The 23,971-nt window shown below is 37.5% G+C and overlaps 2 protein-coding genes and 1 long non-coding RNA gene across 4 annotated transcripts in view; 2 read left to right on the top strand and 1 right to left on the bottom strand.

Moving 5' to 3' along the window:
• LOC134208684 (ecdysone-induced protein 74EF-like) overlaps positions 1-7,366 on the top strand; it is a 151,715-nt gene extending 144,349 nt beyond the window's left edge. For both annotated transcript variants that reach the window (XM_062684482.1, XM_062684483.1), the window contains one exon: positions 3,852-7,366. In XM_062684482.1, the coding sequence (XP_062540466.1) occupies positions 3,852-4,546 (695 nt within the window). In that variant the 3' untranslated portion in view covers positions 4,547-7,366. The remainder of the gene's footprint in view (positions 1-3,851) is intronic.
• Positions 7,367-20,719: 13,353 nt separating this feature from the next.
• Positions 20,720-22,392, bottom strand: LOC134208683 (protein arginine N-methyltransferase 1-like). The gene is made up of 2 exons (XM_062684481.1): positions 22,236-22,392; positions 20,720-22,174 (listed from the first exon to the last, which is right to left on the bottom strand). Exon 2 carries the CDS (start codon positions 22,164-22,166, stop codon positions 21,096-21,098), a length of 1,071 nt encoding a protein of 356 aa, XP_062540465.1. The 5' UTR covers positions 22,167-22,174; positions 22,236-22,392; the 3' UTR covers positions 20,720-21,095.
• A 432-nt stretch (positions 22,393-22,824) lies between these two features.
• Positions 22,825-23,254, top strand: LOC134214412 (uncharacterized). Its single transcript, XR_009979776.1, has 3 exons — positions 22,825-22,942; positions 23,003-23,054; positions 23,120-23,254. It is a non-coding gene; the product is annotated as an uncharacterized LOC134214412 (long non-coding RNA).
• The last annotated feature ends 717 nt before the right edge of the window (positions 23,255-23,971 follow it).

Here is a 23,971-nt window from a genome sequence, read left to right as displayed (position 1 = left end):
GGACTTCACTCAGTCCCAGGATCTCAAGCTTCATGCGGCGTGCCTCATTGGCAAGTTGTGCCACGTGGCCCTTCTTCTTCTTCTTCTTGGCATTACATCCCCACACTGGGGCAGAGCCGCCTCGCAGCTTAGTGTTCATTAAGCACTTCCACAGTTATTAACTGCGAGGTTTCTTAGCCAGGATACCATTTTTGCATTCGTATATCATGAGGCTAAAACGATGATACTTTAATGCCCAGGGAAGTCGAGACAATTTCCAATCCGAAAATTGCCTAGACCGGCACCGGGAATCGAACCCAGCCACCCTCAGCCAGCATGGTATTGCTTTGTAGCCGCGCGTCTTACGGCACGGCTAAGGAGGGCCCTTACGTGAACGGTTTAACTTCTCATAGAATTTCCGTGCGTTATTTGCGCGGTACAGTTGCTCCGTCTCTTCACGGTCTCGATCTTCCTGCTGGCGCTTTTTCCTCCGAAAAATTAAGTTTTGTCTGTTCCTCACCCGTTTGTATCGTGCCTCGTGCTGTGTTGCAGCATTCTTCTCTTCTCTTCTCCTCAACTAACTGCTCACATTCGCCGTCATACCAGTTGTTTCTCTGATCCGGGGGCACCGTTCCAAGTGCTGCGGTTGCGGTACTACCAATGGCGGATCGAATGTCAATCCAGCCATCTTCAAGAGACGCTGCGCCTAGCTGCTCTTTCGTTGGGAGTGCCACTTCCAGCTGCTGCGCGTAGTCTTGGGCTAGTCTACCGTTTTGTAGCCGTGATGGCCTTGTGGATATTATTGCGGGAGAAGAAGAAAGTACTTCGGACTACCGTATGTGGATTGAAGGGACCGTGAAAATTATCGGCACAGGGAGAGTTATCGAGATATAGGGCATCGAGATGTAGATAGTAGATGGAATGGAAGGAGAACTGTAACGGGTACGTTTTCCTTCCTTTCCTCGATCTTCCCTTATCTTGATCCCTTTAACTCAATATCGAGATATGGAAAGGAGCAATTGTTTGATACCACGAGTTTCTGGGAAAATACCGATCCGCTGCACTGAGATGGTTGCCTTGGCCCTTGGCACACCGCAGACTCCTTCCGCGGTTAAGCACCTTCATCATTTGACTTTTGACACGGGTCGCATAATACATTGGCCTAGGGTTCATCCCAGGGATATAGCGCAGCTGTCAACCCCATACATATGCACCGTAGTAAACATGAATTTGACATTTTTGGAAATTTTGACAGTTTTGGGTATTCTGACATTCTCGGTTTGTGCACGCTTAATTCAGTTGACCTTTTTCCATGAGTTTCAACGGGGTTAACTCCTGTAAACGACTCGTTATTTTTTGGCGTGTACGTGAGTGCACTACACTGCCGCTAACCGCAAGTCGAGCACATCTGTATATGGAGCTCCATATACAGATGTGCTCGACTTGCGGTTAGCGGCAGTACACGACTCAGAGGAATAAATCATTTTTAAGTCATAAATCTGTGTAAGTCAGGAGGGTGAAACGCCTGTCATCCGCGGTACAATGGCACTCTACCCAACATTGCTTTTGGTACTTATGTTTTTGGTACCCAGTTTCTGGGTAGTATACCCGAATTCAGCGCTCATTTTGGGTGATTGGTTCGTACGCAGTTAGTGCTAATTATCGGCATTTAACTTCTCCTGGCAGAAACTTGCAATTGGTTGAGGTACATCGAGCCTTTTTGTGTTTGTATGGCTTCTTTATGTCGAAAAATAGCTCGTCGGTACTTCCGAAGTTTTGTTATCATGAATCAAACGAAATTAAAACAAAAACATTGTACGCCATATTGAATGAATGCTGGGTAGGCGTATTAGCCTTCTCTTCAGTCCCCTGGTGTAAGTCAACGAATAAAAGAGTAAACATATTTAGGTATGTATTTTATGTTTGCTTCGGAGATTTTGACTTTTGCTATACCCCTGGTTCATCCTGTTTTTGCGTTACGCGATGGTCATACATGGCAGCAATAGTTTCCAGCTCTTTCGGACACGAAACTACGGAAACTACTATCCTCTAAATTATCGCTAGCGGAGTTGCACAGACTATACTTTCCTTTTTATCTACGAATCTATTCTTCAAAGGTGATTTTCAAATTCTTAAGTTCATATTTTATAAATATTAGCATTGTTTGTTAAGGTCTACAGGTCTATATGCTCAGTATGCATAACTAAAAATGCATCTTATTACACGAAATTAACTAATATTAAACTTGAAAGCAACTACCCTGTGGGTATACTTTGAAATAAAAGGTCATCCATAATATAAGTAACGCTGCTTTTAGAAACGGGGTTTATAAGCGTGTACAGTTTTTTAGACCTAATGCAAAACGTGTGACAAAGAGGGGGTGAAAATCTCTATTTTTGAGTGACGAACTTTTGGAACACAAATTACATAACTATTAAAAACATTTTAATATTTATAGAATATCTGTTCCATTATTAATAACATGTTCCTACATCAATAACATTCGCAAAACAGGCAATTTAGGACGTGTTTTGTTGTTATCCGGCGTGCTCACTACTGAAAAAAATCACAAAAATGATAAATAAAACCATTTGCGCACGAATTCTTTGTTTTCGAATGGTATTGATTTGTGTACATGGTATGGATTTAAGGAGCGGTAACCCTATGTCAAAAGTAATCATGTAATCAATGATTACTTCGCCCCCATGGTAGCTGATATAGCTTATGAGTCACGATTCTTGTTCAATACTCTAACGCTCTACTGCAGTTTTTTTCTTGTCCATATTTACCATTATATTTAGAGTATCAACCTAAAACGTTGGGCCTTAGAAAATATGTTTTTTTAATACCGATCGTGCAAAACCGTAACTCTAGCCCCAGCGTATTATCAGTGCTCGAATAAACATGACGTCTTCAATTTACATAATCGAACTTGCAACGCGCATTTTTATTTGTTTACTCAACTCAAAGTTAACAATTGGAAACTCTAAAAATAGTCATTCTTTTTCTTCGCGTTCTACAATGGACAGGTCGTCAGACCTAATCTACTCCTTCGTACTCTTATCAAATCAATTCGCACATGTTTACCCGGGGGCAATGACGCGGGAAACGCGGGTGATGTCAATAAACGCTTTAATCTACATACGTCCGTACATATGGTGGCTATTTTCGCGATGGATGTTGCTGCTGCTAAACACTGACTGTTGCTACTTAGGTACATACCGTAAGTGTGCATTCGATGCACCGGATTTAATATTGTTGTAGGTATTTCAAACCCGTGCGATAAGCGACCTCTTCACATTCTTAATACTACACAGTACCGCTTTCGCTTCTCTTGGGTTCTGATAACGAACGACAATTTCCTGCTATCAACTATGTCGGGGCGACAAAATCTCATTTAAGCAGCTTCCCATCAGGGCAAAATTATACAATAGGTACTCAATGCAATCTGTTTTGGTTTTCTCATACACTAAGTGTACGGTAAAGTTGGTGGATCTGTCCCTTGGATGATTTAATTTCAAGGGTAGTACTAGAGTGGTAGATTAGTTTTCATTTATATGGCGAATCATGACGCTATTTTTTACATGTTCCTACAATTCTGATTGACGAAATCTTGGTCTAATTTCGAAAACAGAATAACCTAATTAAAAAACCGGATACTAATACTCTTTGAGTACTTTGACCTACCCATGTGGGTCGTAAATAGCATTTCCGATAAAAAGAAAACAAGTTCAATGTCACTAACCGAGAGCCTCCCGCAATGAGCTGATAACACGATTATGCACTTTTACCAACCCCCATTCCAGCCACTTGAGTACAAAAATAAAATAACCAATCCTCGTTTGTTTGCGTTCTCTTCCCAATCTCTCCAGTTACCGACAACTATCACTACCTGCACTCGATGAACGCGGCGGCGGCCGGTTATCCGACGTCGCACTTCCCCTCGGCAGCGCCTTCGCAGCGGGTGCAGCCCCTGTCGGCCGGTGCCGGCAACGGTGGCCTCAGCGTCATGAGCCAACATCACCTGCATCCGCACCATCCGCACCCAGGCCAGCATCCGGGAGCGCACGTGGGGAACGGATCCGTGGTCGGTGCTATGGCCAACGGTCTGGTGAACGGACTGCATCACCACTCGCAGAGCGTGTCGTCCAGCTGTCCGGACGATTTGTCGTACATAATGGAGCTGAACGGATTTCCGCCACGGAAGCTGAAGAAACCCAAGAAGCCCAAACTGGAGATGGGTGTCAAGCGCAAGTCGCGGGAGGGCTCCACCACCTACCTGTGGGAGTTCCTGCTGAAGCTGCTCCAGGACCGCGAGTACTGCCCGAGGTTTATCAAGTGGACCAACAGGGAGAAAGGCGTCTTCAAACTGGTCGACTCCAAGGCCGTCTCAAAACTGTGGGGAATGCACAAGAACAAGCCGGACATGAACTACGAAACGATGGGTCGGGCCCTACGGTATTACTACCAGCGAGGTATCTTGGCCAAGGTCGACGGACAACGGCTGGTATACCAGTTTGTTGACGTGCCGAAGGATATTATCGAAATTGATTGCACGGGAACATAGAACAGGTACGAGAAGCGATCGGTGGCGGCATCCTCGCTGTCCCGGTCGTTTCTGGATCGATAATGGAGCAATCACACAAACACAATGACACTAGTCCGGTTTCCGGCTGTTGCCCGCGCGGAGCTCGAGCAACAGTCCTTTCCCATCGCGGTCTATTTCTGTAAAAATGATGATGAATCATGAGAAAATCTACTACTTCCCCAAAAGTTTTACTTTTCCAATTTCCGTGTACATAAAGATCTTCTTTTATTTTGGTTTTTATTGCGATATTTATTTTAACGAGCGTTCTTCTTCATTTAAGCATTCTCTGTATAATAGGCGGTAACGTTTGTATAAAGTTATTTTTCACCCCACTGTAAATTATAATTTATTTAAGTTATAAAACATGATCAAAACAGAAAAAACGTGAACTAGAATCATCCCCCGGAAGGGCACAAAGGGAAGTACTGGGGACAGAATTAAAATTGCAAAAAAGAAAAGACAATAAGATAAAATCAGAAATAGCTATAGAAAAAGGACCACCTTCCGCTTTGTTTTGTTTGTTTTTAAAATGATTGAGGATTTTTATGGGGTAACAGTTGAACTTTAATTCGGCTCAATACCGGCTCGCCTAATCCGAGAACACAACAAGAGAGAAGTACAAATCAAATACAAACAAATCAAAATCAGTTATGCATATAAACCTACGAGTAAAGTTATCACATGTGTTGCAACACAACCGTCACAACCTCGCGCTGGCAGTACTAGACCACTGAAGAGAAAAGCAAACAAAATGAGAAATCTGGTGGGAGTGGTTCGCTCCTCCCAGACTCCCCGTCCCCAAGAGTGCTCACGTGGACGAGTCTCTAGTACCTCAGTAGCTGGTGATTGTTTTTTGTAAGCGTGTAATCCGTGTAAATGGCTGAAGCGAGATATTTTTTCTTTTATCTAGTTTTTATTATTTAAGGGTTAACATAAGGGCAGAACGCAGCAATTGTACTACTGAGGATGTAAATTTCCATGTAAATTTTTTGTACTAGATCTTAAGGGCTACGTTTTAGGTTATTTTTTACTTTAGTGAGCTGTTACATGTAATCAGCTATGTAATCAAGTGTAAATATATATTTTATAATTAAGTAAAAGTATTTCAGTTATAAATGAGGTTTGCTTTCTTTTGTTAACCTACTTTCTCTATTGTTAGACGATAAACCGCTATTTTATGTTCTTATTTTTAAAGTTGAATTACCTATTTTTATCAAAGAAAAAAACAACTCACTGCCCTTCCCGTGTCGTAAGTGCTGTTTTACTACTATCGATTTGTGTTTTTTATGAATACTTTTAAAACTTAAGCCTTCGTTCTTGTATAAATTGTAAGAAAGGAGAGAATGTTTGTCCAAACGACAAGGTGATATAAAAGAAAAACGGAAAATCAAAAAGAGCTAGGAAAGAAGCAGAATCATACCGCAAATATCAAGACACAAACCACACTCATTCAAAGCGAAACACACACACACACACTCACACAAATATACAAAATCGACAAGAATTTTGAAAGAGAATAAATGAAGTTTCTTTAAAATCTTGATCTCATTAATTTATTGTTTATTGATGCAAACAAAAACTGTTTTTTGAAACGGAAATTTTTTATGGTTTTCTCCCATTAAGTGTAAATATGCTTGGTAATTGAGTTTTTTAATATGATTTTTATATTGTTTACGTGTTACCTAATGTGATCCATGGGGCTTGATGAGCTAACTGGCAGAAAGTTCAAACACCATGCGAGTTGAAGTACTAGATTATAAGGAGTCAAACATGATGCCTACCAATATAATCCCTATGACACTGCCACCTTTGTCTTTGTTTATAAAAAAGTAATCTATAATCAAAGGAGAGTGAGATGATTGAAATAAACACTTTATTTTGAATAATTTAATCAAAATTTAACTCACCTTGAATGATCTCCTCTTCAATTTAGTACTTCTGTCGCACTGCCAATAATTGCACCCAACCCCCCGAATTCGGCTACTTCTCGTGCTATCGAGCTTCTCCTGAAGCTACAAAATTCCAACGCACATGAACACCTGCGCGCCCCCACTATTTACTCTTGACTGCCTGTTCCCTCTTTGGATTTTGGATGAACCTGACGCGACATAAAGTAATAAACACAAATGCAATCTTCTTTAGTTTCCAAGTGTAAAATGATAAAAAAGTAGAATAAATATTTAAAACTACAAACTAACAGTGTAAAACAAATGTGCAATGAACCAAACTCCCGGTAGTGACGGTGACCAACCCTCCAGAACGGATGCAGAAATCGAGTACCATTTAAAAAAAATTCCCATGTTTCTGAACAAATGACTTCAGGAAACAAACACAAAACAAAATCAAAACATGTAAATCATGCAAAGTACTAGATTTTTAGAACTAATTAAAACTAAATGCCGGACAAGGAGGCTCTGTTGACTGGGAGTCCGATCGCAATGGAACAAATTTTCATCATACCGTGTAGCAGTAAAGCAAAAATGTTAAGAAAAAGTGAGACACACACAGCAACAAGAATTAATTTTTCGAATGATAAGTTAGATGATGATCATTTACTGAGATGGGTGTGAATCGAGAAACGTGTAGAAAAAAAAAACAACAACGCGAGCAGCAGCGAAGAGAAAAGGCTAAGGCGAAATATGGAGAAACACACAGAAAGTTAGACAGACAGACACACAGCTCTAGAAATCATTTGTTATGTGTATTATACTTTGAATGTTGCAAATTTTATATATAAAATTTATAAAGCTAGGAAAAAACGAAAATAAAAATCATATAATTTAATTTGATGAAAAAACATTTTTTTGAGTTTGTTTATTTTATTTAAGTTGATTCCTATTTCCCCCCGTTGCCCATTCCAAGTTGATTTCATCACTCGTGTCTTTTCGTTGGTTTCTGTTGGATTTCGTTTACTTCTTGAATTATCCTACACTTTTAGTAAATTGTGTTTTTTTTATTATTCAAACGGAATAAGTGTGGCACATTTAATGCAGTGTACTGTGAAAGGAACGAGTCTCGGAAAAATATATTGTCGATAAAGTAGAACACGTTCGTTTTATGGCGAAGAGGGCGAATGGTAACTTGTTGCATACATCTAGGCATGAAGCTAACGTACACGCTCAAAAGATTTTGAATGCTATTCATAAATGTATTGCTCTAAAAATATGATTCTATAATGATTCCTATTTTTACCAACAATCAAACAAGTTGATTTAACTATTTTTGCACCTTTTTACTGAGTATATATTAAGATTATTATATTAAGGAATCATGCTATCAGCATTTTATTGAGATATAGTATATTTTAATTCAAGATCGAGTCCATTCCAATTTTCATCTAAATCAGCGGCTGAGTGAAATTCTATTTTATATTTTTTATCCCAACTTTCGTTAAAATGTGCGACAACTAAAAAATCTGAATGGATCAATCAAGGTATCTCATTTCGCACTCACCGCATTAACAAAGGCGGCACTGTATGCGCATATTTCTATTCATGTGATTTTGACGGAACATGTATGCATATACGGCACATCGATCTGTTCCATAGAGGCAGTTTTTGCTTATAGATTGATCCATAAGAATTAATCAAATTTAGAAAAGGGACGGTAATACAATTTACCTCATTCGCTGAGTAGAGAAGGGTTAGAGTGTTCTTGTATTCCATATGAGTTGCAAACGGTTCAATTTTGAAAGAGATGAGACCTGTGTGTAAAACAAATGCATTTTGCATAACAGAAGGCGCATTTCAACGGTTCAAGCTATAATGGGTCAACCGAGTTAACTTTTAAAGGCGCAAGGCGATTTTTTTAGAAATTGTCGGAAATATTTTTAAAACCATTGAAATTATTACCATTAAACGTATTTTCGGTTTGTTGTTTTAAAACAACATTGCGCATTTAAGGGTTAATTTAATTCGGCTACCTATCTATCAAACACTTCAAATAAAATTAAATATTAGGTTCAGTTAAGAGATTTCAAACTTAGTGATTGTTCTGCAGTTAAATGGATTTAGCAAAGGTTGAACGGTGTTTAAATTCTCCATCGAAACAAGTAAGTTAAATGTGTTTGCACATTCCCATTGCACATTCTTTTCGTTCAAGGTGGTTCATAAGTGAATCAAACTCAAACATCTCAATTACCGTGCTGTGCTCTTATTCCGTACACATAAGGAAAATCCGGCAAACTAAAAAAAAACGCCGCGTAGGTACTTTAAAGCTGCAATTACACTATAGTATAGTGTCATTTTTTATATACAATTGGAAATAAAATACGTCCGACGAAAAACTACCCAAAATTTTGTGGTTATAATCAGACGAAAATATTTTATTTCGTGAAAATGATAATCCAGAGAAATTTTTTAGAATTTTTAGAAATTCATCTTCTTATTTATTATTATTGCATGTTATTTTCTTCCAAATTTAAAATAAATAGGGGGGAAGACGGCTTTGGCAGGTTTTGTTCTATTATTGGCAGGGGGGTTTTTTTCTACAAAATTTTATGAAATTTGACCACAATGTTCTTTGATATGCAAAGAATGTTTAGGCCAAATTTGATCATAGTCAGACCTAAAAAACCCCCCTGCCAATAATAGAACAGAACCTGCCAAAGCCGTCATTCCCCCTACCACTAAATACCATGATATACACTTTCTCGGTTCAGCTAGTGAGATTTTTTTTATGTATACACTTTGCGATTGCGAAAATGGGAAACCGTCACGAAATTATGTTGGACTTCGAACGTTGATATCTCAGTAATTTCTCGGAGGATTTTCATTTTTTTTTTTTTTAACCTTTCGATCAAGGAAGAGTCTAAGCTTGTACAGGGTAGGACGGGCAAGATGAGCACCGTAAGAATGATACTGAATACCTTCTCAGCAACTTTTCTATATTACAATACAACAGTTCTTTTTTGTTGGTTCTCATCTAACATCTAAACTGCCCCCACTCGCATAACAGTCCCATATATATATATATATATATATATATATATATATATATGACTTTTTGTCAATTTTGAGTTAACCTCAGGAATCGTATTATTTTTTTTTAAGTACTTCCATAAATCACACATTAGAAATTACGGTTTTTATGTCCATTAGGGTGGCTCAAATTAGTATGGGAAAAACTTTTTTTAAATTTTTTTATGAGCCGCCCTCTTATTCGGTTCTATTTGATGCCTTGATGCTCTGGACAAAATTTCAGCCAAATCGGTCAACGTTTGGGCCGTGCTAAACTCGTTGGAAGTTTATATGCAAAAATGTATGCAGAAATATCCAAAAACAGTGAATTGCAGTTGGACGGCACAACTTACGATTAAGAACTTTGATACTCATTCAGATCTTGAAGTATTTAATACAGAATGTTATGCAGAAAACCGCGAGAAGATTTAAGTTTGCCCGACTAAGTTATTAGCATTTCTCTGAAGTGGGGTTTGAGCAAATTTCGTTTCTTTTACCTTTGAAAAGAAATAAATTCACCCCTACAACACTCCAGTAAAATGCTAATATCTTTGCCTAATAAACTCTAATCTTCTCGTGGTTTTCAGCATAACATTCTGTATTTAATTCTACAAGAACTGAATGAGTATCATGGTTCTTGATCGTAAATTGTGCCGTTCAACTGCAAATCACTGTTTTTGGATGTTTCTGCATACATTTTTCCATATAAACTCCCAACAAGTTTAGCACCGCCCAAACGTTGGCCGATTTGGCTGAAATTTTGTCCAGAGCATCAGGGCATCAAATAGAACCGAATAAGAGGGCGGCCCATCAAAAAATTTGTAAAACTGTTTTTTGAGCCACCCTAATGTCCATGTATGAAAAAAAATACCAAATCATGAGCGTCCCATATTAAAAGCACCCGCATATCAGTTCCATAAGCTATTTTTTATGAAATTGATTAAAACCATCGGATATTATCGCCTACGCAGTTTTGTGTTATGACTTTAATGAGTTGTGCAATCGTATACAAGCAAATAAAGCAATTGTTGGTAATTCAAATGTATTTTAAAAAAGTATTGAACAAAAGTGTTATACACTTGTTCTGTCTTAACAGGCAAGCTTTACCTTCTGCTCATCACGGATTAGAGGTGAAATCACACCCAGAAGTGTATCCTTACGAGCAGAATCTAACCCAACAGGGTTCTTTTGGATATTCAGAGAGTTTTCCAATTTAAATCCTTCTGCGCTGAGCTGACGCTGCTGCTTTTTTGAGACCAAAAAATAACATTGAGTTTCGCCTTTGTCAACAACAGAGTTGCTATAGTGTAATTCAAAACTTACCTTTTGTACAATGATCCGCTTGATCTTATCGATGTACGGGCGTTTCTTATATTTGTTTAGGGTGTATTGGCTGACGTTCATCGTAGTCTGGATGAAACTAGTTACCACTACGTCCAATACATCGACTTTTGACTTCGCTCTTAAAACAGCTTCAGTGAATCCGGGAAAGTAATTGGCGGAGATTGACGCATAGCTTTTTCAACGGCAGCATGAAATGGATCTGCCGCCATGAAGTTATAGCCAGACTCGAACAATTTTAGAACTATTTCCTCCACCTGAACTGATGGAGAATTAACCATCAGTATCAAATAGAGAAACAGAAACATTAAATGCCAAAAGCCTTTGTGAAAACACGATAGTTTTGAAGCCATCTAGACGAGGCAGTTGGATTACCTGTTGTAGGTAATAAATGATGTTAGTAGAATTACTCTTTTTTCGTGAAAATGAAACACCTTCTGTAAATCAACAGAAAACACTATTTCGTCGAGTTCAACTTCCCCACCATGCACTTGATACGCAACACGAGCAATGTCTGGAGCAAGATTTTTTTATGTACAGGTTATCCGACTTTGTCAGTAGATGGGAATAACCAGCGCGGGGGGGAAACATACATTTTCAGTGCAAAACGTAAACAAACGAGCATAAATTCCATACAAAAATCCAAGATGGCTGAGTTGGGAATATTGACAAGTCGGATAACCTGTATACATAAAAAAATCTTGGTCTGGAGTACGCTTATGCTCTTTACAAACAGAGCATCCTTGGCTTGCATCTTCATTCTCGTGTCCCAAAAGTTCTTGGTGCAGTTTAGCCGCCTCGTATGTTTCACATTGCTCATGTCCGAGTTTAACAATGGATATATTCAGCTCCTTAACTACTCTACCGAAGAAAGTTTCGCTTACTTTCAAATTGGGGTGCGTCGCTTGGTACTCGTCGAGCATACGCTTCCGGTTTATGTCTGTGGGCAAATAAAGTCTAATTGAGGCATGTTCGCGCCGATAGTGGGAAATTGTGGGGTTGTATATGAGAATGTGAGTTTTTACAGCTTTCTTACGCTCAGCGCTTCGCTGGTATTTTCCACGCATTTTAGGTTTGCGTGATACGTGGTGATGCGTTGTCTGAGTCAGATTTAAATAACCAGTAGATAAACCATATTTCTGCAAACACGAAATATTAGAAGAAAACTTTACAAAATCAAAAACTTCATACCCGCCATTTTCGCTTAGGCTATGGCCTAAGGTGTTCAGGGAGAATTTTCGGTAAACTCGAACAACTTCTTTGTCAGCTATCACGAGAGAAAAATGATATGAATGTAATATACGAGGTTCCATGAGGTCATGACGGTTTTTGCTTTTTTATGGATATCCGGATCACCCTGTCGCAAAAAAACTGCCCGGCCTGAGATATTAAGCTTCCAGAATGTGGCATGAACAATTTTGCGATCTTCCATTGACACGTTGTTTGAACAATTTTGATGGCAGTTACAGACAACAAGCTTCGGAGGATGGGAAATTCGACGTTTCTTGGCCACAACGGCCTTGCGTTGTTTCTTTTTGGTTCGTTTACGTTTTCCTCTACGCTTCTCGGCAATACAGCTTCCTTCCGAATCAATGCTAATCATCACTAGCGATACTTACAGTATCATCCGGAAGAGAATCGCCGGCAACTTAATCGTCATCGAGCTGATCAAAGAAATCCTCATGTTCCACACTTGAACGATTCAAAAACGATGTTGATGGACGGGACATTTTCGGAGCTACCGGAAGATTATCAGCATTTACGGGTTTGTCGCCTATACCGTCATCAAACTGCCCAGAGGTATCATTGCGTGCCTTTTGTGTATGGCGAAAAAGCTTTCACTACTACATTCGAACGAGCTCCCATAAGAAGCCGTGCAAATATGTACGTCACACATTTTCTATCATCCAAGGATGTTAACGATCATTCTGTAATTTACGTTCGATCATTTAGTAGTTTGTCAATAACACATTCCAGAGACTGAATTTCAAAATAGATTGCGTGGTGGACTTCTAGTGCGAAGGTTTTTCTACAACTTTGCCTAGTGGTTCGTTATTAGAATTCAACTATTAACGGAGTTAGAGCGCTAGTTGCAGTAACTCAAACTAAATGATTGAAATTTTGTTATCATTTAGTCTAAGTTACTGAAACTATAGCTATAACTCCGTTACTAGTGTAATTCAAACAACGAACCATTAGGCAGAGTTGTAGAGAAACCTTCGCACTAGAAGTCCACCATACAACATGTTTTGAAATTCAGCTTCTGGAATGTGTTATTGACAAACTACTAAATGATCGAACGCAAATTACTGAACGATCGTTAACATCCTTGCATCATCCACTAATACAGTTGCATTTGGTCTTCTTCCTCACCTTCTATCTATTCTCATTGATCTTACACCGTAAAACACTACTCAAAAGTAGAGGCCTGAATAAGAGAAACGCGGATAGGTATGTGCCGCCAATTGAACCGTCAAAAAACAGCAGCCAATCGAGCAGGAGACCTGTCAAGCAGCCAATATGTTGGCTCAAATACTGGAAACGGCTAAATTCGATTTTATACCATTTTTTAATAAACAAATTTTAATGAATTTAACATTAGTTTGCAAAAAAATATGAAAGTAATTTATAGATGATGAAATAAAATTGCTTTGTTTATTGGATTCCATTGTTATGTGATGTGGACACATTAAATAGCGGATTGTAAGATTTTATCTACGTAAACCATTTCATTCTTTTCATGTGTTGGTATTTGTAGAGGCCTGAATAAGAGAAACGCGGATAGGTATGTGCCGCCAATCTAACTGTCAAAAAAAGCAGCCAATCGAGCAGAAAACCTGTTAAGCAGTCAATATGATGGCTCAAATATTGGAAACGGCTATATTCGATTTTATGCCATTTTTAAATGAACAAATTTTAATGAATTTAACATTAGTTTGCAAAAAATATGAAAGTCATTTATAGATGATGCAGTAAAATTGCTTTGTTTATTGGATTCCATTGTTATGTGATGTGGATACATTAAATAGCGGATTGTGAGATTTTATCAACATAAACTACTTCATTCTTTTCATGTGTTGGTATTTGTAGAGGCCTGAATAAGAGAAACGCGGATAGGTATGTGCCGCCAATTGAACCGTCAAAAACAGCAGCCAATCGAGCAGGAGACCTGTCAAGCAGCCAATATGTTGGCTCAAATACTGGAAACGGCTAAATTCGATTTTATACCATTTTTTAATAAACAAATTTTAATGAATTTAACATTAGTTTGCAAAAAAATATGAAAGTAATTTATAGATGATGAAATAAAATTGCTTTGTTTATTGGATTCCATTGTTATGTGATGTGGACACATTAAATAGCGGATTGTAAGATTTTATCTACGTAAACCATTTCATTCTTTTCATGTGTTGGTATTTGATGAAGAAGATTGACTGCAGTGTCGGCAGAATCGTATTTTCTATCCGCGTTTCTCTTATTCAGGCCTCTACTCAAAAGTGATCTACCAGCTTTACCAGTTGCGAATTACGATGATTTTTTGTTGAAATCGCTACCAGCGCCAGGGCTACCAAATGAAAATATTTTTACCAAAAACATATAATTTCTTCTGCATTTCTCTTAAAAAATCTCTACAATAAATTACTTATCAACAATATAAATATACAACCGCTCTGAAACAATTTTTTTTTTCTTTATAATCAAATTAAATTTAAGCAAATTGTCACTTATGCTACGTTTTGACAGAGCAAGTGAACTTATCAACTCAGTTGAATTCAATAGATTTGACAAAAGTTGTCTTTTCACTCAAGGTAATTAAATAAAGATGTTTAGACATGCAATCCATGCGACTTGTTCAATTCACTTGCCTTTTATCTAAACGTAATACGACACCTCTCTGCTTCCAACCCCCTTATTTTTTTTAACGTCCAACTAAATGGATTGGGTTTTCACACCTAGCTCTTTTAAAAATATGTAGGATTATAATATGGAATATTATAAATGGAAAACAAAGACGTTTCCCTTCGTCAAAATGTAACAATACATACGGACAGACATTTGTTCATAGAGCTGAGTTGATTGATATATAAGACTATGGATCGCCAAGCCTTCTATTGAAAATCCGTCATTGGAGTGATCATATAAATAGCCTTTACGTAAATACTTAGTGTACTACCTATCACCGCATATTTGTAAAAATCGCCAACGGTAGGCATGGGAGAGATGGAACGCTTGTTTGTGATATGATGATCTAGTTCAGTGATTCCCAACCTTTTCTGTACCGCGACCACCTTGACGATCAGTCCAGTGGCCCATGGCCCCCTTAATATGTTATGCTGAAATCAATAACAAATATACATTTTTAAGTATCACACTTAAAATAAATCGCCGAATTCGGTAAAATTTTATCGAAATCTCAACAGCAGAACTGTTCGGTAAATAATGTTACTGATTTTTGGTGATTTTGACAGTTGAACAATGGAAAAAAATACAAAAAATCTGTGAAATAATTATTGTCATTCCAATAGAAAATTTTCCAGCAGTAATTCTTCCATAGTGCCTTTTGTAGTTGTATTTGTTATAACGAGTTGCAAGGTTGCGTGTCTGATAAAGTTAATATCAAATAGGTATCAATTTCCAATCTGTTTCTCCCTTTCGTCTTCATCTGGAGATGTGTTGAAAATCGGATAGGTATGTATAATAGGGTGGATCAAAAAAACCGATTTTGCTCCACACCCCTCATCGGATTCTGTATCACGTTCTGAGTGTCCTCCGAAAATTTGAGCTCATTTGGATTAAAACTGATTTAGCACAAGCCGTTTCAGGTTTGCATGCAAATTAGTATGGAGAAATTTATTTTTTCATTATACTGAATGTGGCGCTTTCTAATTAAGCGCAGTTTAAAAGAAAACCTACATAGCTAAAAGGAATACTTAACAGCTTTCACTAAGCGAAAACCGCATCTAAATTAATCGTTCCAATAATAAGTCATCGATTTAAATACAGGTTGCGAATATTTAATCATAGGCTGATCATACGTACCGTATTTAACGGGACAGTCCCGTGTTTTAGACCTTATTGTGCTGTACCGTCGTAATAAAAAAAATCGTCAATTTGTCCCGTTTTTTTCATTAATTCTTCCAAAGAGCTTCAAAAGGCATTAAAATTTGGCCAATTTCATTAGTCAACGGAACCAGTAACTTGGTAGGGAAGTATATCCTGAGAATCAGGTCACCCTTCATCCTCAATTGAATAAAGAGGCAGACATTATAATTTCCAGATTAAGTTCTTTTTCGATTTTTTTACATCTTTACATCTCACATCTTAAATTTTTTTCAAATCTGCTTTTTCTTCTTTATTTGCATTACATCCCCTTCTGGGACATTGCCGCCTCGCAGCAGGGTTCATTTAGTACTTCCACAGTAATTAAAATCATTCAGCTTTAAACCGAGTGAAAAATAGTTTACAGATCAGGAGCTTCCATATGTGTGGCCCTTTTTGGAAGCACATGAGAACATAATTAATGGACAAGATTACCAAAGATGTGATGCATCATTTAAATCAATTTCGATCAAAAAGGACTGTGAATTGATTAGATTTGATATTTATTCACATGCGCCGAACATATTCATAGAAATAATCAAAATTATTTCTTATTAATGTTTCTTCCTTGTCGAGATTTTTGTTATTCTTATCCGCAGATTTGTCCTCAGCACTTTTATTCATGGAAAAGTGTTTTGGCACGGGAAATCAATAATCCCACCCTATTACTCTTTTCGCATTTGTATTTTGATATTTTTTTTCTTTATTTTTTATCTTTCTAATGCCCACACTTGCATTAAAGGCTGGTTTACATTTCGGAAAACGTGTCACGGGATTTGGTTCTCCATGCATTTTTAAAGGGCGGATTTAGGGGATTTGGGCTAGGAAAACGAAACTCTCCCTCGAAACTTGAAACTCTCCCTTGAAGAATGCATGAGGGATTAACTCCCGTGACACGTTTTCCGAACTGTAAACCAGAAAGGATACTTTTACTATTTTTTTGTTAGCTTCAATTGTTGAGGATTGGAAAAGTTTTCAATGTTGGTCAGTCCTTTGACCTTAATGCATGCTTAAGAGTGAATTAAAATAAGTTTTCAAAATAACATTTTTCTTTTAATATAGAAAAATGCGTAATTTTTTGTTCCTTCATGTTTTTTGTCCGCGCCTCTTTGAACAGTGAAATATTTGCTGGGCAGTAATTTTCCACAACTGACTTAATGCTTAGAATGTTAGTTAAGGTATACTTAGTAGAAAGTTATGGTGGTGAAAAATTCACTCTAAAATTTACACGGAAAATGAAAATTAGGCCCATGACTTTTGAAATTTCCACAGCTCTTGAATTTTGTGGTTTTTGACATGTCCCGTTTTGCAAGTGCGTTTATCCCGTTTTTCCACCGAAATGATCTGGTCAGCCTATTTAGTCATGATCGTTAAACTTCTTTGAGGGCATCACTGAAACGTGCAGTGCAATATAGTAGCCTGAATTTGTGTGTGCTATCTTTCGCGCCACAAGCAGCAATGTTGCCTGTTCATGAGTTACGCATTTAGCTCCAGAAAACTACGGTATAGATTAAATTCGATGGCAACATTGCTGCTTCATTTTTTCACTATTTTTCGAAAGTAGATACACAAGTTAAGAAAACCCCAAAAATCCAGGTCCCTAAGAGTTATAGTTTTTGAGATATTAGTTATAAAAGTTGAGAAAAGATAAAAACCGCGATTTTTCTCTTCACAATCTTGCTTCACTTCATACCAAGTTTTTGATAGGTTTTTTTTTCTGGTACGATACTAAGGATTTTTTATATAGAATTTTAAAGATAATTAAAAGAAGAGCTTTCATATCATACTAAGGGAAATCGTAATATCATGAAGGAAAAATATTTTAAAATCAAAATACAAAGAATTGATTGATATTGGTGCTTAACAACATTTCCGTGTTATGACAACACCAACAACATTTTATAAGCCCGAAAAAAGGGAGAAAATATTTTTGTCCGCCTGTTTGCATGGGGCGGCCCCATGGACCATAGTGTACCGGAGGCTTACAGGATCCATAACCATGATATCGTCGTTTTCGGTTGTAGTAGACCATAAAAAGTTTTAATTCTTTGCATATGTTTCACGGCCCTCTTGGTATGGTCTCGCGGTCCCCCAGGGGGTCGCGGACCACCGGTTGGGAAACACTGATCTAATAATTTCTCCAAAAATCTCCAAGCATGGTCGGTTACCATTGCTCATCTGGCACCCGAAATTGACCCAAGACGATCAATCCGAGTTTATTCGCATATGAGGGCCTAATATCTTGCTCTGTGCAGGTATCCAAGGATGTTATCGATCATTTAATAATTTGCGTTCGTTTATTTAGTAGTTTGTCAATAACTCATTCCAGAAGCCGAATTTCAAAATGTGTTGTATGGTGGACTTCTAGTACGAAGGTTTTTATACAACTCTGCCTAATGGTTTGTTGTTAGAATTCAACTAGGGTAAAATGCCCAATAGTGGACCCCCTAGTAGCGAAATTTTGCTTTTCCTGGCATAAGGAGTGGAAATTTTCAAAATATTAATTTTGCGTGGTATCTAATATCAAGCTCTGCATCTCCTCTTCACGATACATACATACATAAAACACTCAAATACTCGACGTTATTCTTTGAAATTAACATTGTAAAGTTGGACTAAATTTGCCCTATAGTAGACCCCCTGGGGGTCTATAATAGGAAATTGCTTCCCTATAAGTTGACACTTCATTTGATTTTCATGTTTCGTTTCGGGACGTTCTTCTTCCCTATTATGGACCCCCCAAAATATTCCTATAATGAACACTCTCGTGTTTATTTTTTATAGAATTGTAAAAAATCAACTAATTTTACTTTCCATAGCATTTTCAATGCATGTAATCAAATCATAGGACTGTAAGGTAGGTTCTCCCGATGGAATTTTATAGCAAAATGTTTTCATTGTGTTGTATTAATAAAAAAAATGACTGAAGGGTGCGCTATTGGTTGGGGGTCCACTATTGGGCACTTTACCCTAATAACGGAGTTATAGCGCTTGTTGCAATAACCTAAACTAAATGTTTGGAATTTTGTTATCATTTAGTCTAAGTTACTGAAACTATAGTTTTAGCTCCGTTACTACCGTGAACGCACCATACTTTGCGCAGTTAAGGAAATGCAAAATTGAATCAACTCGTACAACTTACAGAAAGTAGCTATCTACCTCAAATAGTTCCATGCTGTAGTATTATTATCATATTATTGTTTGAGAACTAAATTTGGTACAAAAATTTGAAATAAATAGTAAATTGAACTTCAAAGCAGACCCCTTATTATATGCCTAACTTTGCGCACATAATTTGGAAAATTTCTAACACGATGCAAGCGTCTATCATACTATTTTTCATCCAAATTTTATTTTTTCAGCTTATACTACTATTACAATTGATGTTCATTCAATTTGTAAGCATATTTGAGCATATTTGAGAATATGAGGATGCCCGGCATTATTTTCTTATGATTCGACATACTTAGTATGTTTTCACGTCTGTTGGTGTATGTACAGCCTCATTTATGTACATTGGCCACAGCTAACAAAAGTTCTTTTTTGCGTAAACCCTATTCTGACGAGATATATCATAAATGTTGAAAATATCGAAGAAATACGAGTTGTGCGCAAAATTAGGTACACTGTATTGAAAAATTGTTCCTAACATTGCGCATCATATATTTCAAAGAAAAATGTAAATAACTAACCAAATTATCATGAGATGGCTTCAACAATATTATAATTATTGGGTCCATGTGTAATCAGTTGTCAGCGAATGTAAAAATTTACAAAAAATTCAGTTTTTCGGGTAAACCGTCACTTGTCATTTGTGCTAAGAACACGCCATTTTGGTCATTTTCACTGTTTTCAGTACAAGTTTCGACTATTAAAATAAAAAATGTGTCATTTAACAGCGAAAAAATGCATGCACTGTTATGATAACATGTATATTGTGCTGACAAGTTATAATTATATTTAGAAATTCAATTTAAACGCATTATATTACAAAAATAACCGCAAAATGCGCAAAGTTAGGAGCTGCGCAAAGTTGGGTGCGTGCACGGTAGTGGAATTCAAACAGAGTTGCAGAAAAACCTTCGCACTAGAAGTCCACCATACAACATATTTTGAAATAAAGCTTCTGGAATGAATTATTGACAAACTACTAAATGATCGAGCGCAAATTACTAAATGATCGATAACATCCTTGCAGGTATCTCTATATTGCCCCATAGCGTGTGGTTTAAAAAAAAACAAGTTTTATGACAGATTCAGATTTTTATCAGTACAAACATATTCAATTATAATAGATCTTTCGATTGAGATCCATTTTTGACCTGTATTTTAATCAATTTTGTGTCAAAACCTTATTTATTAACTTCAAATCTAATAATAATTCTGCCAATGTAGCGAATATTTACATTTTCAAGTGTATTTTATTGTTTGAATTGAATTTTAATGCGGTTTTCACGTTGAGGGATATGTGAAGCATTCTTTTAAAGATCATTCAACTTTTACATGATAAAACTTGTCAATAAGCTCAAATTGAGGGTGGCTTATATTGCACCGTATGTTCATATTGCCCCTACTGACCCTATGCGGTCACTTTGCTCAATATTATTAAAAAACTTATTAGTTTGTTTCGGGTTTTTTTAGAGCAAACATTCTTACTTCACTTATAGTGAGCTTGAAGAACTGGAGACAATTCTTAAGCTTACCTAAAAATCGACAAAAAATGCAAGTGTTACATTAGAAATACGTGTACGAGAAAAGCTAAAAGAAATGAAATTATTTTTATTGTTATTAAAACAAAAGTATACAAAGATTGCAGAAAAATAAGTCTATTGTTGGTTGTGCAGAGTGACGATCTTATGGCTAGATCTAGGATGTGCGACAGTATATTTTTCAGCAAACTTTGATTCATTTGTCATGAAATTCTATGATTGATATCTTCAAACGTTTAGCAAGAGTAAGAATTTAAATTATCTTTTGAAAACCTGCCTTTTTCAAACAACCATTGTATCACTGTACTTTTCCTTAATAATTTCCTACGTATTATTTCTCACCGTGTATCTCCAAAGAACTCGATGTTCAAATCTCAGATCCAATGCATCGTTCAGCTCTCGTCAATCGCAAGGCCCCCACTAGCGCATCAAGTAGAGATTGCTCTCTTTCACCTGCGCCAGAGCTCCTTCAAAACTCACATCAATCGTAAACTCCAACTCCTTGTTCATATTCTTCTTGCTCCCGGCGGCCTTCATCGCAAATGTTCCACAAATCTCCTCTCCTTTCTTCACGGTTAAGTACTCGTCCAGGAAGAATATCGTTTGCTTCCAGTGAGTGTGCGGCGACTCCGGCGATGTGCTGAAGCCCAAGCGCTGCTGGCACTTGGTAAATTCTACATTGAAGTACGTTAGCAGCGCTTGAACAAAGTCGTTCCGCTTGGCAATCAAATGAAAGGGCGATTTAAAATCTAGGTCCTGGCGGACCACCGTGTACATGTCGATCTCTTTGATCAGGTAAGAACTGGTCACAATTTGGCGAGGATCGATCACATCCACCAGCGGTTCGGTGATAGCGTCCTTGCGGATGGCACTCATGTTGAACCCGTACACATCTTCCCACCAGTTGATACGTTCGTCCTTGCACTGGCGTTCCTCGATACCAGCCACAAACATAGTGCAGCGATCAGGGAACATCATTCCACCATCACGTTTGAGCCATTTGTTTCGCGCATAAATGACTGTATCCAGCATTGCTTCGTGGAACAGACAGTGTCCCATCCATTCTGATAGTATTATGTCCACTTCTTTAATTCCATCGGGCAGTTGATCGATGGATTCAACTTTCGATCGGATGAGCGTGATCACATGATCAAACCGGTTCGCATTTACAATGTTTCGCGCGTGATCGATAATGTTCGAACAGTCGATGGCGATGACCCGTGCTGCTCCGGCTCGGGCCGCGAATAGTGACAAAAGTCCCATACCGCAGCCTACATCCAGAACGGTTTTGCCCTTAAAGAGATGCTTGTTGTGATAAATGGCATTGCGGTACGTGCGTGTCCGCACTTCGTCCTTCAGAGTCTCTTCGTGTGCACTAAAATGGGCATACGAGTCCAGGTAGTATTCCCGTGAGGTCATGTCCTCAGGTTTGATCGTTTTGGGCATTTTTAGAAAGTCATCTTTACGACCAGAAGAAGCAGACGGCTCCATCTTCGTTCCTTTTTGAGTTTTTATAGCAATTAGTCAACCAATGAAAATATTCATAATAAATATACTTACCCAGAAAGTCAAACACTAATTCAATTTAGTTTTATCAAGTACGAATATATCAAATTTAGTAAAAATAACTTTTAAAAACTATTGCGCGCTGATCACAATGCACATAAACGCCATTATTTTTATTTGTTTTGTTTGGGATTTTGTTATAAAAAAAAACCAGATTAATCCACCTAGCGGTGATGGTGCCTTTCTCGCGCAAAAAGGCAATAAAATTTATTGTAGCCTTTACGCTTACACCTCGATGATGTACAAGAAAGGCAAAACGGTTACACCGTCTAATGTTATGATAGAAAGTTTACATTAATAGATGATAGATGGCGCTGCCAAAAGTTTCTCGAATTTCCTATGTTCGAATTTTGACTTTCCGACAATTTCATAGTACTATTCAACTGCACGTAGAGCATACTTACACGGTTGTTTGTGAAAACCCATTGATGTGTAAAAAATCAACCATTTTCAAATAGCATACCTATCTGTCATAAAATGGGGGAATTTCACAATCATGCGATGGGTAAAAAAATACCCATTAGAGGAAACCCCTTATATTTATAAAACGGTTATATTTTTACACATTAATGGGTGAAAAAATAGTTTGACAACGAAGCGTATCTAGTACACCGTTGGTGTAAAAAGCAGCTTGTTTCTGCTTTAAACTTTAATAAAAACTTAAAAACTATCTGCATCGGGACACTCTCGGAACAACACAAGTAAGGCCAATGATATTTATTATAGATAAGTATTGTAATACGTCTAAATTATCCTTCCAGATCGGAAAATGGAGGAACTAAAAAAACGCAGAGTCATTCGTAAAGCTGAACGGTAAGCATTTTTATCCCCAATTGATTTCTCTAATCTAAATAACATAAAAGGTAATCCTTTTCCAGTTGATGGCTAATGTGCGTTTACGGAGAAAACATTCCTGACGATTTGTAACAGCAAACTCAACCTCAATACAAGCCGGAAGGATGATCTTGTGGTTGCTTGTCATCCTCTATGTGGAAGTTCGGGTGGAGGATGAGGTGCTAGAACCTGAATTAATATTTTAATAGATTTGTTGTTTCCTTAACCATGGTCCAATGCACCGAGTTCATCATTGACGTTTGAGCGGTGCGCTGTTTACTTAGAATGAATACTTTTTCATTCATCGAGTTCATGCAAGTGTTCATTTTTAGTAAACAGCGCCCGTCTCAAACGTCAATGTGTTCATTCGGTGCATTGGACCATATTAGAAATGAATAAAAACAAGCAATTTTTTTATTTTTCCCAACTTATGATTAATGATTATGAGTATACCATAAATTTACTATTTATCAAAAATGCTAAATTATCTGGGCGCGAAAATGGGTATTTTTTCACCCATTTTGTTAGATTTTTGCTTTCTTGCAATGGGTGAATAAATACCCATTTTGTGACATAAACTGATTCTACCCATTAATGGGTAAATCGGGTTTACCCATTAAATGGGGAGAGACACTTCTACAGATAATGGGTGTTTTTTCACCCATTAATGGGTTTTCACAAACAACCGTGTACGCCTAAATGCGTGCAACTCGAGCATCTTTATAGTACACGCTAATCTGAAACAACCCAGTGGCCGGGTCGATTCTACCCGGATTTTTTCGATATTAGCGGTTGTCAAAATCTGGGTATGTCAACAAAAAGGATCTGAGTCAGACGAACCCGAAATCTGGGTAAATGGGGACTTAAACATTTTCGGAAACAGCAACATGGCGCCG

The sequence above is a fragment of the Armigeres subalbatus genome, chromosome 2 (assembly GCF_024139115.2).
Source record: "Armigeres subalbatus isolate Guangzhou_Male chromosome 2, GZ_Asu_2, whole genome shotgun sequence".
NCBI classification, from domain to species: Eukaryota; Metazoa; Arthropoda; class Insecta; order Diptera; family Culicidae; genus Armigeres; species Armigeres subalbatus.
The sequence above is the reverse complement of the archived record's forward strand: the minus strand, read 5'-3'. Positions and strand labels throughout refer to the sequence as shown.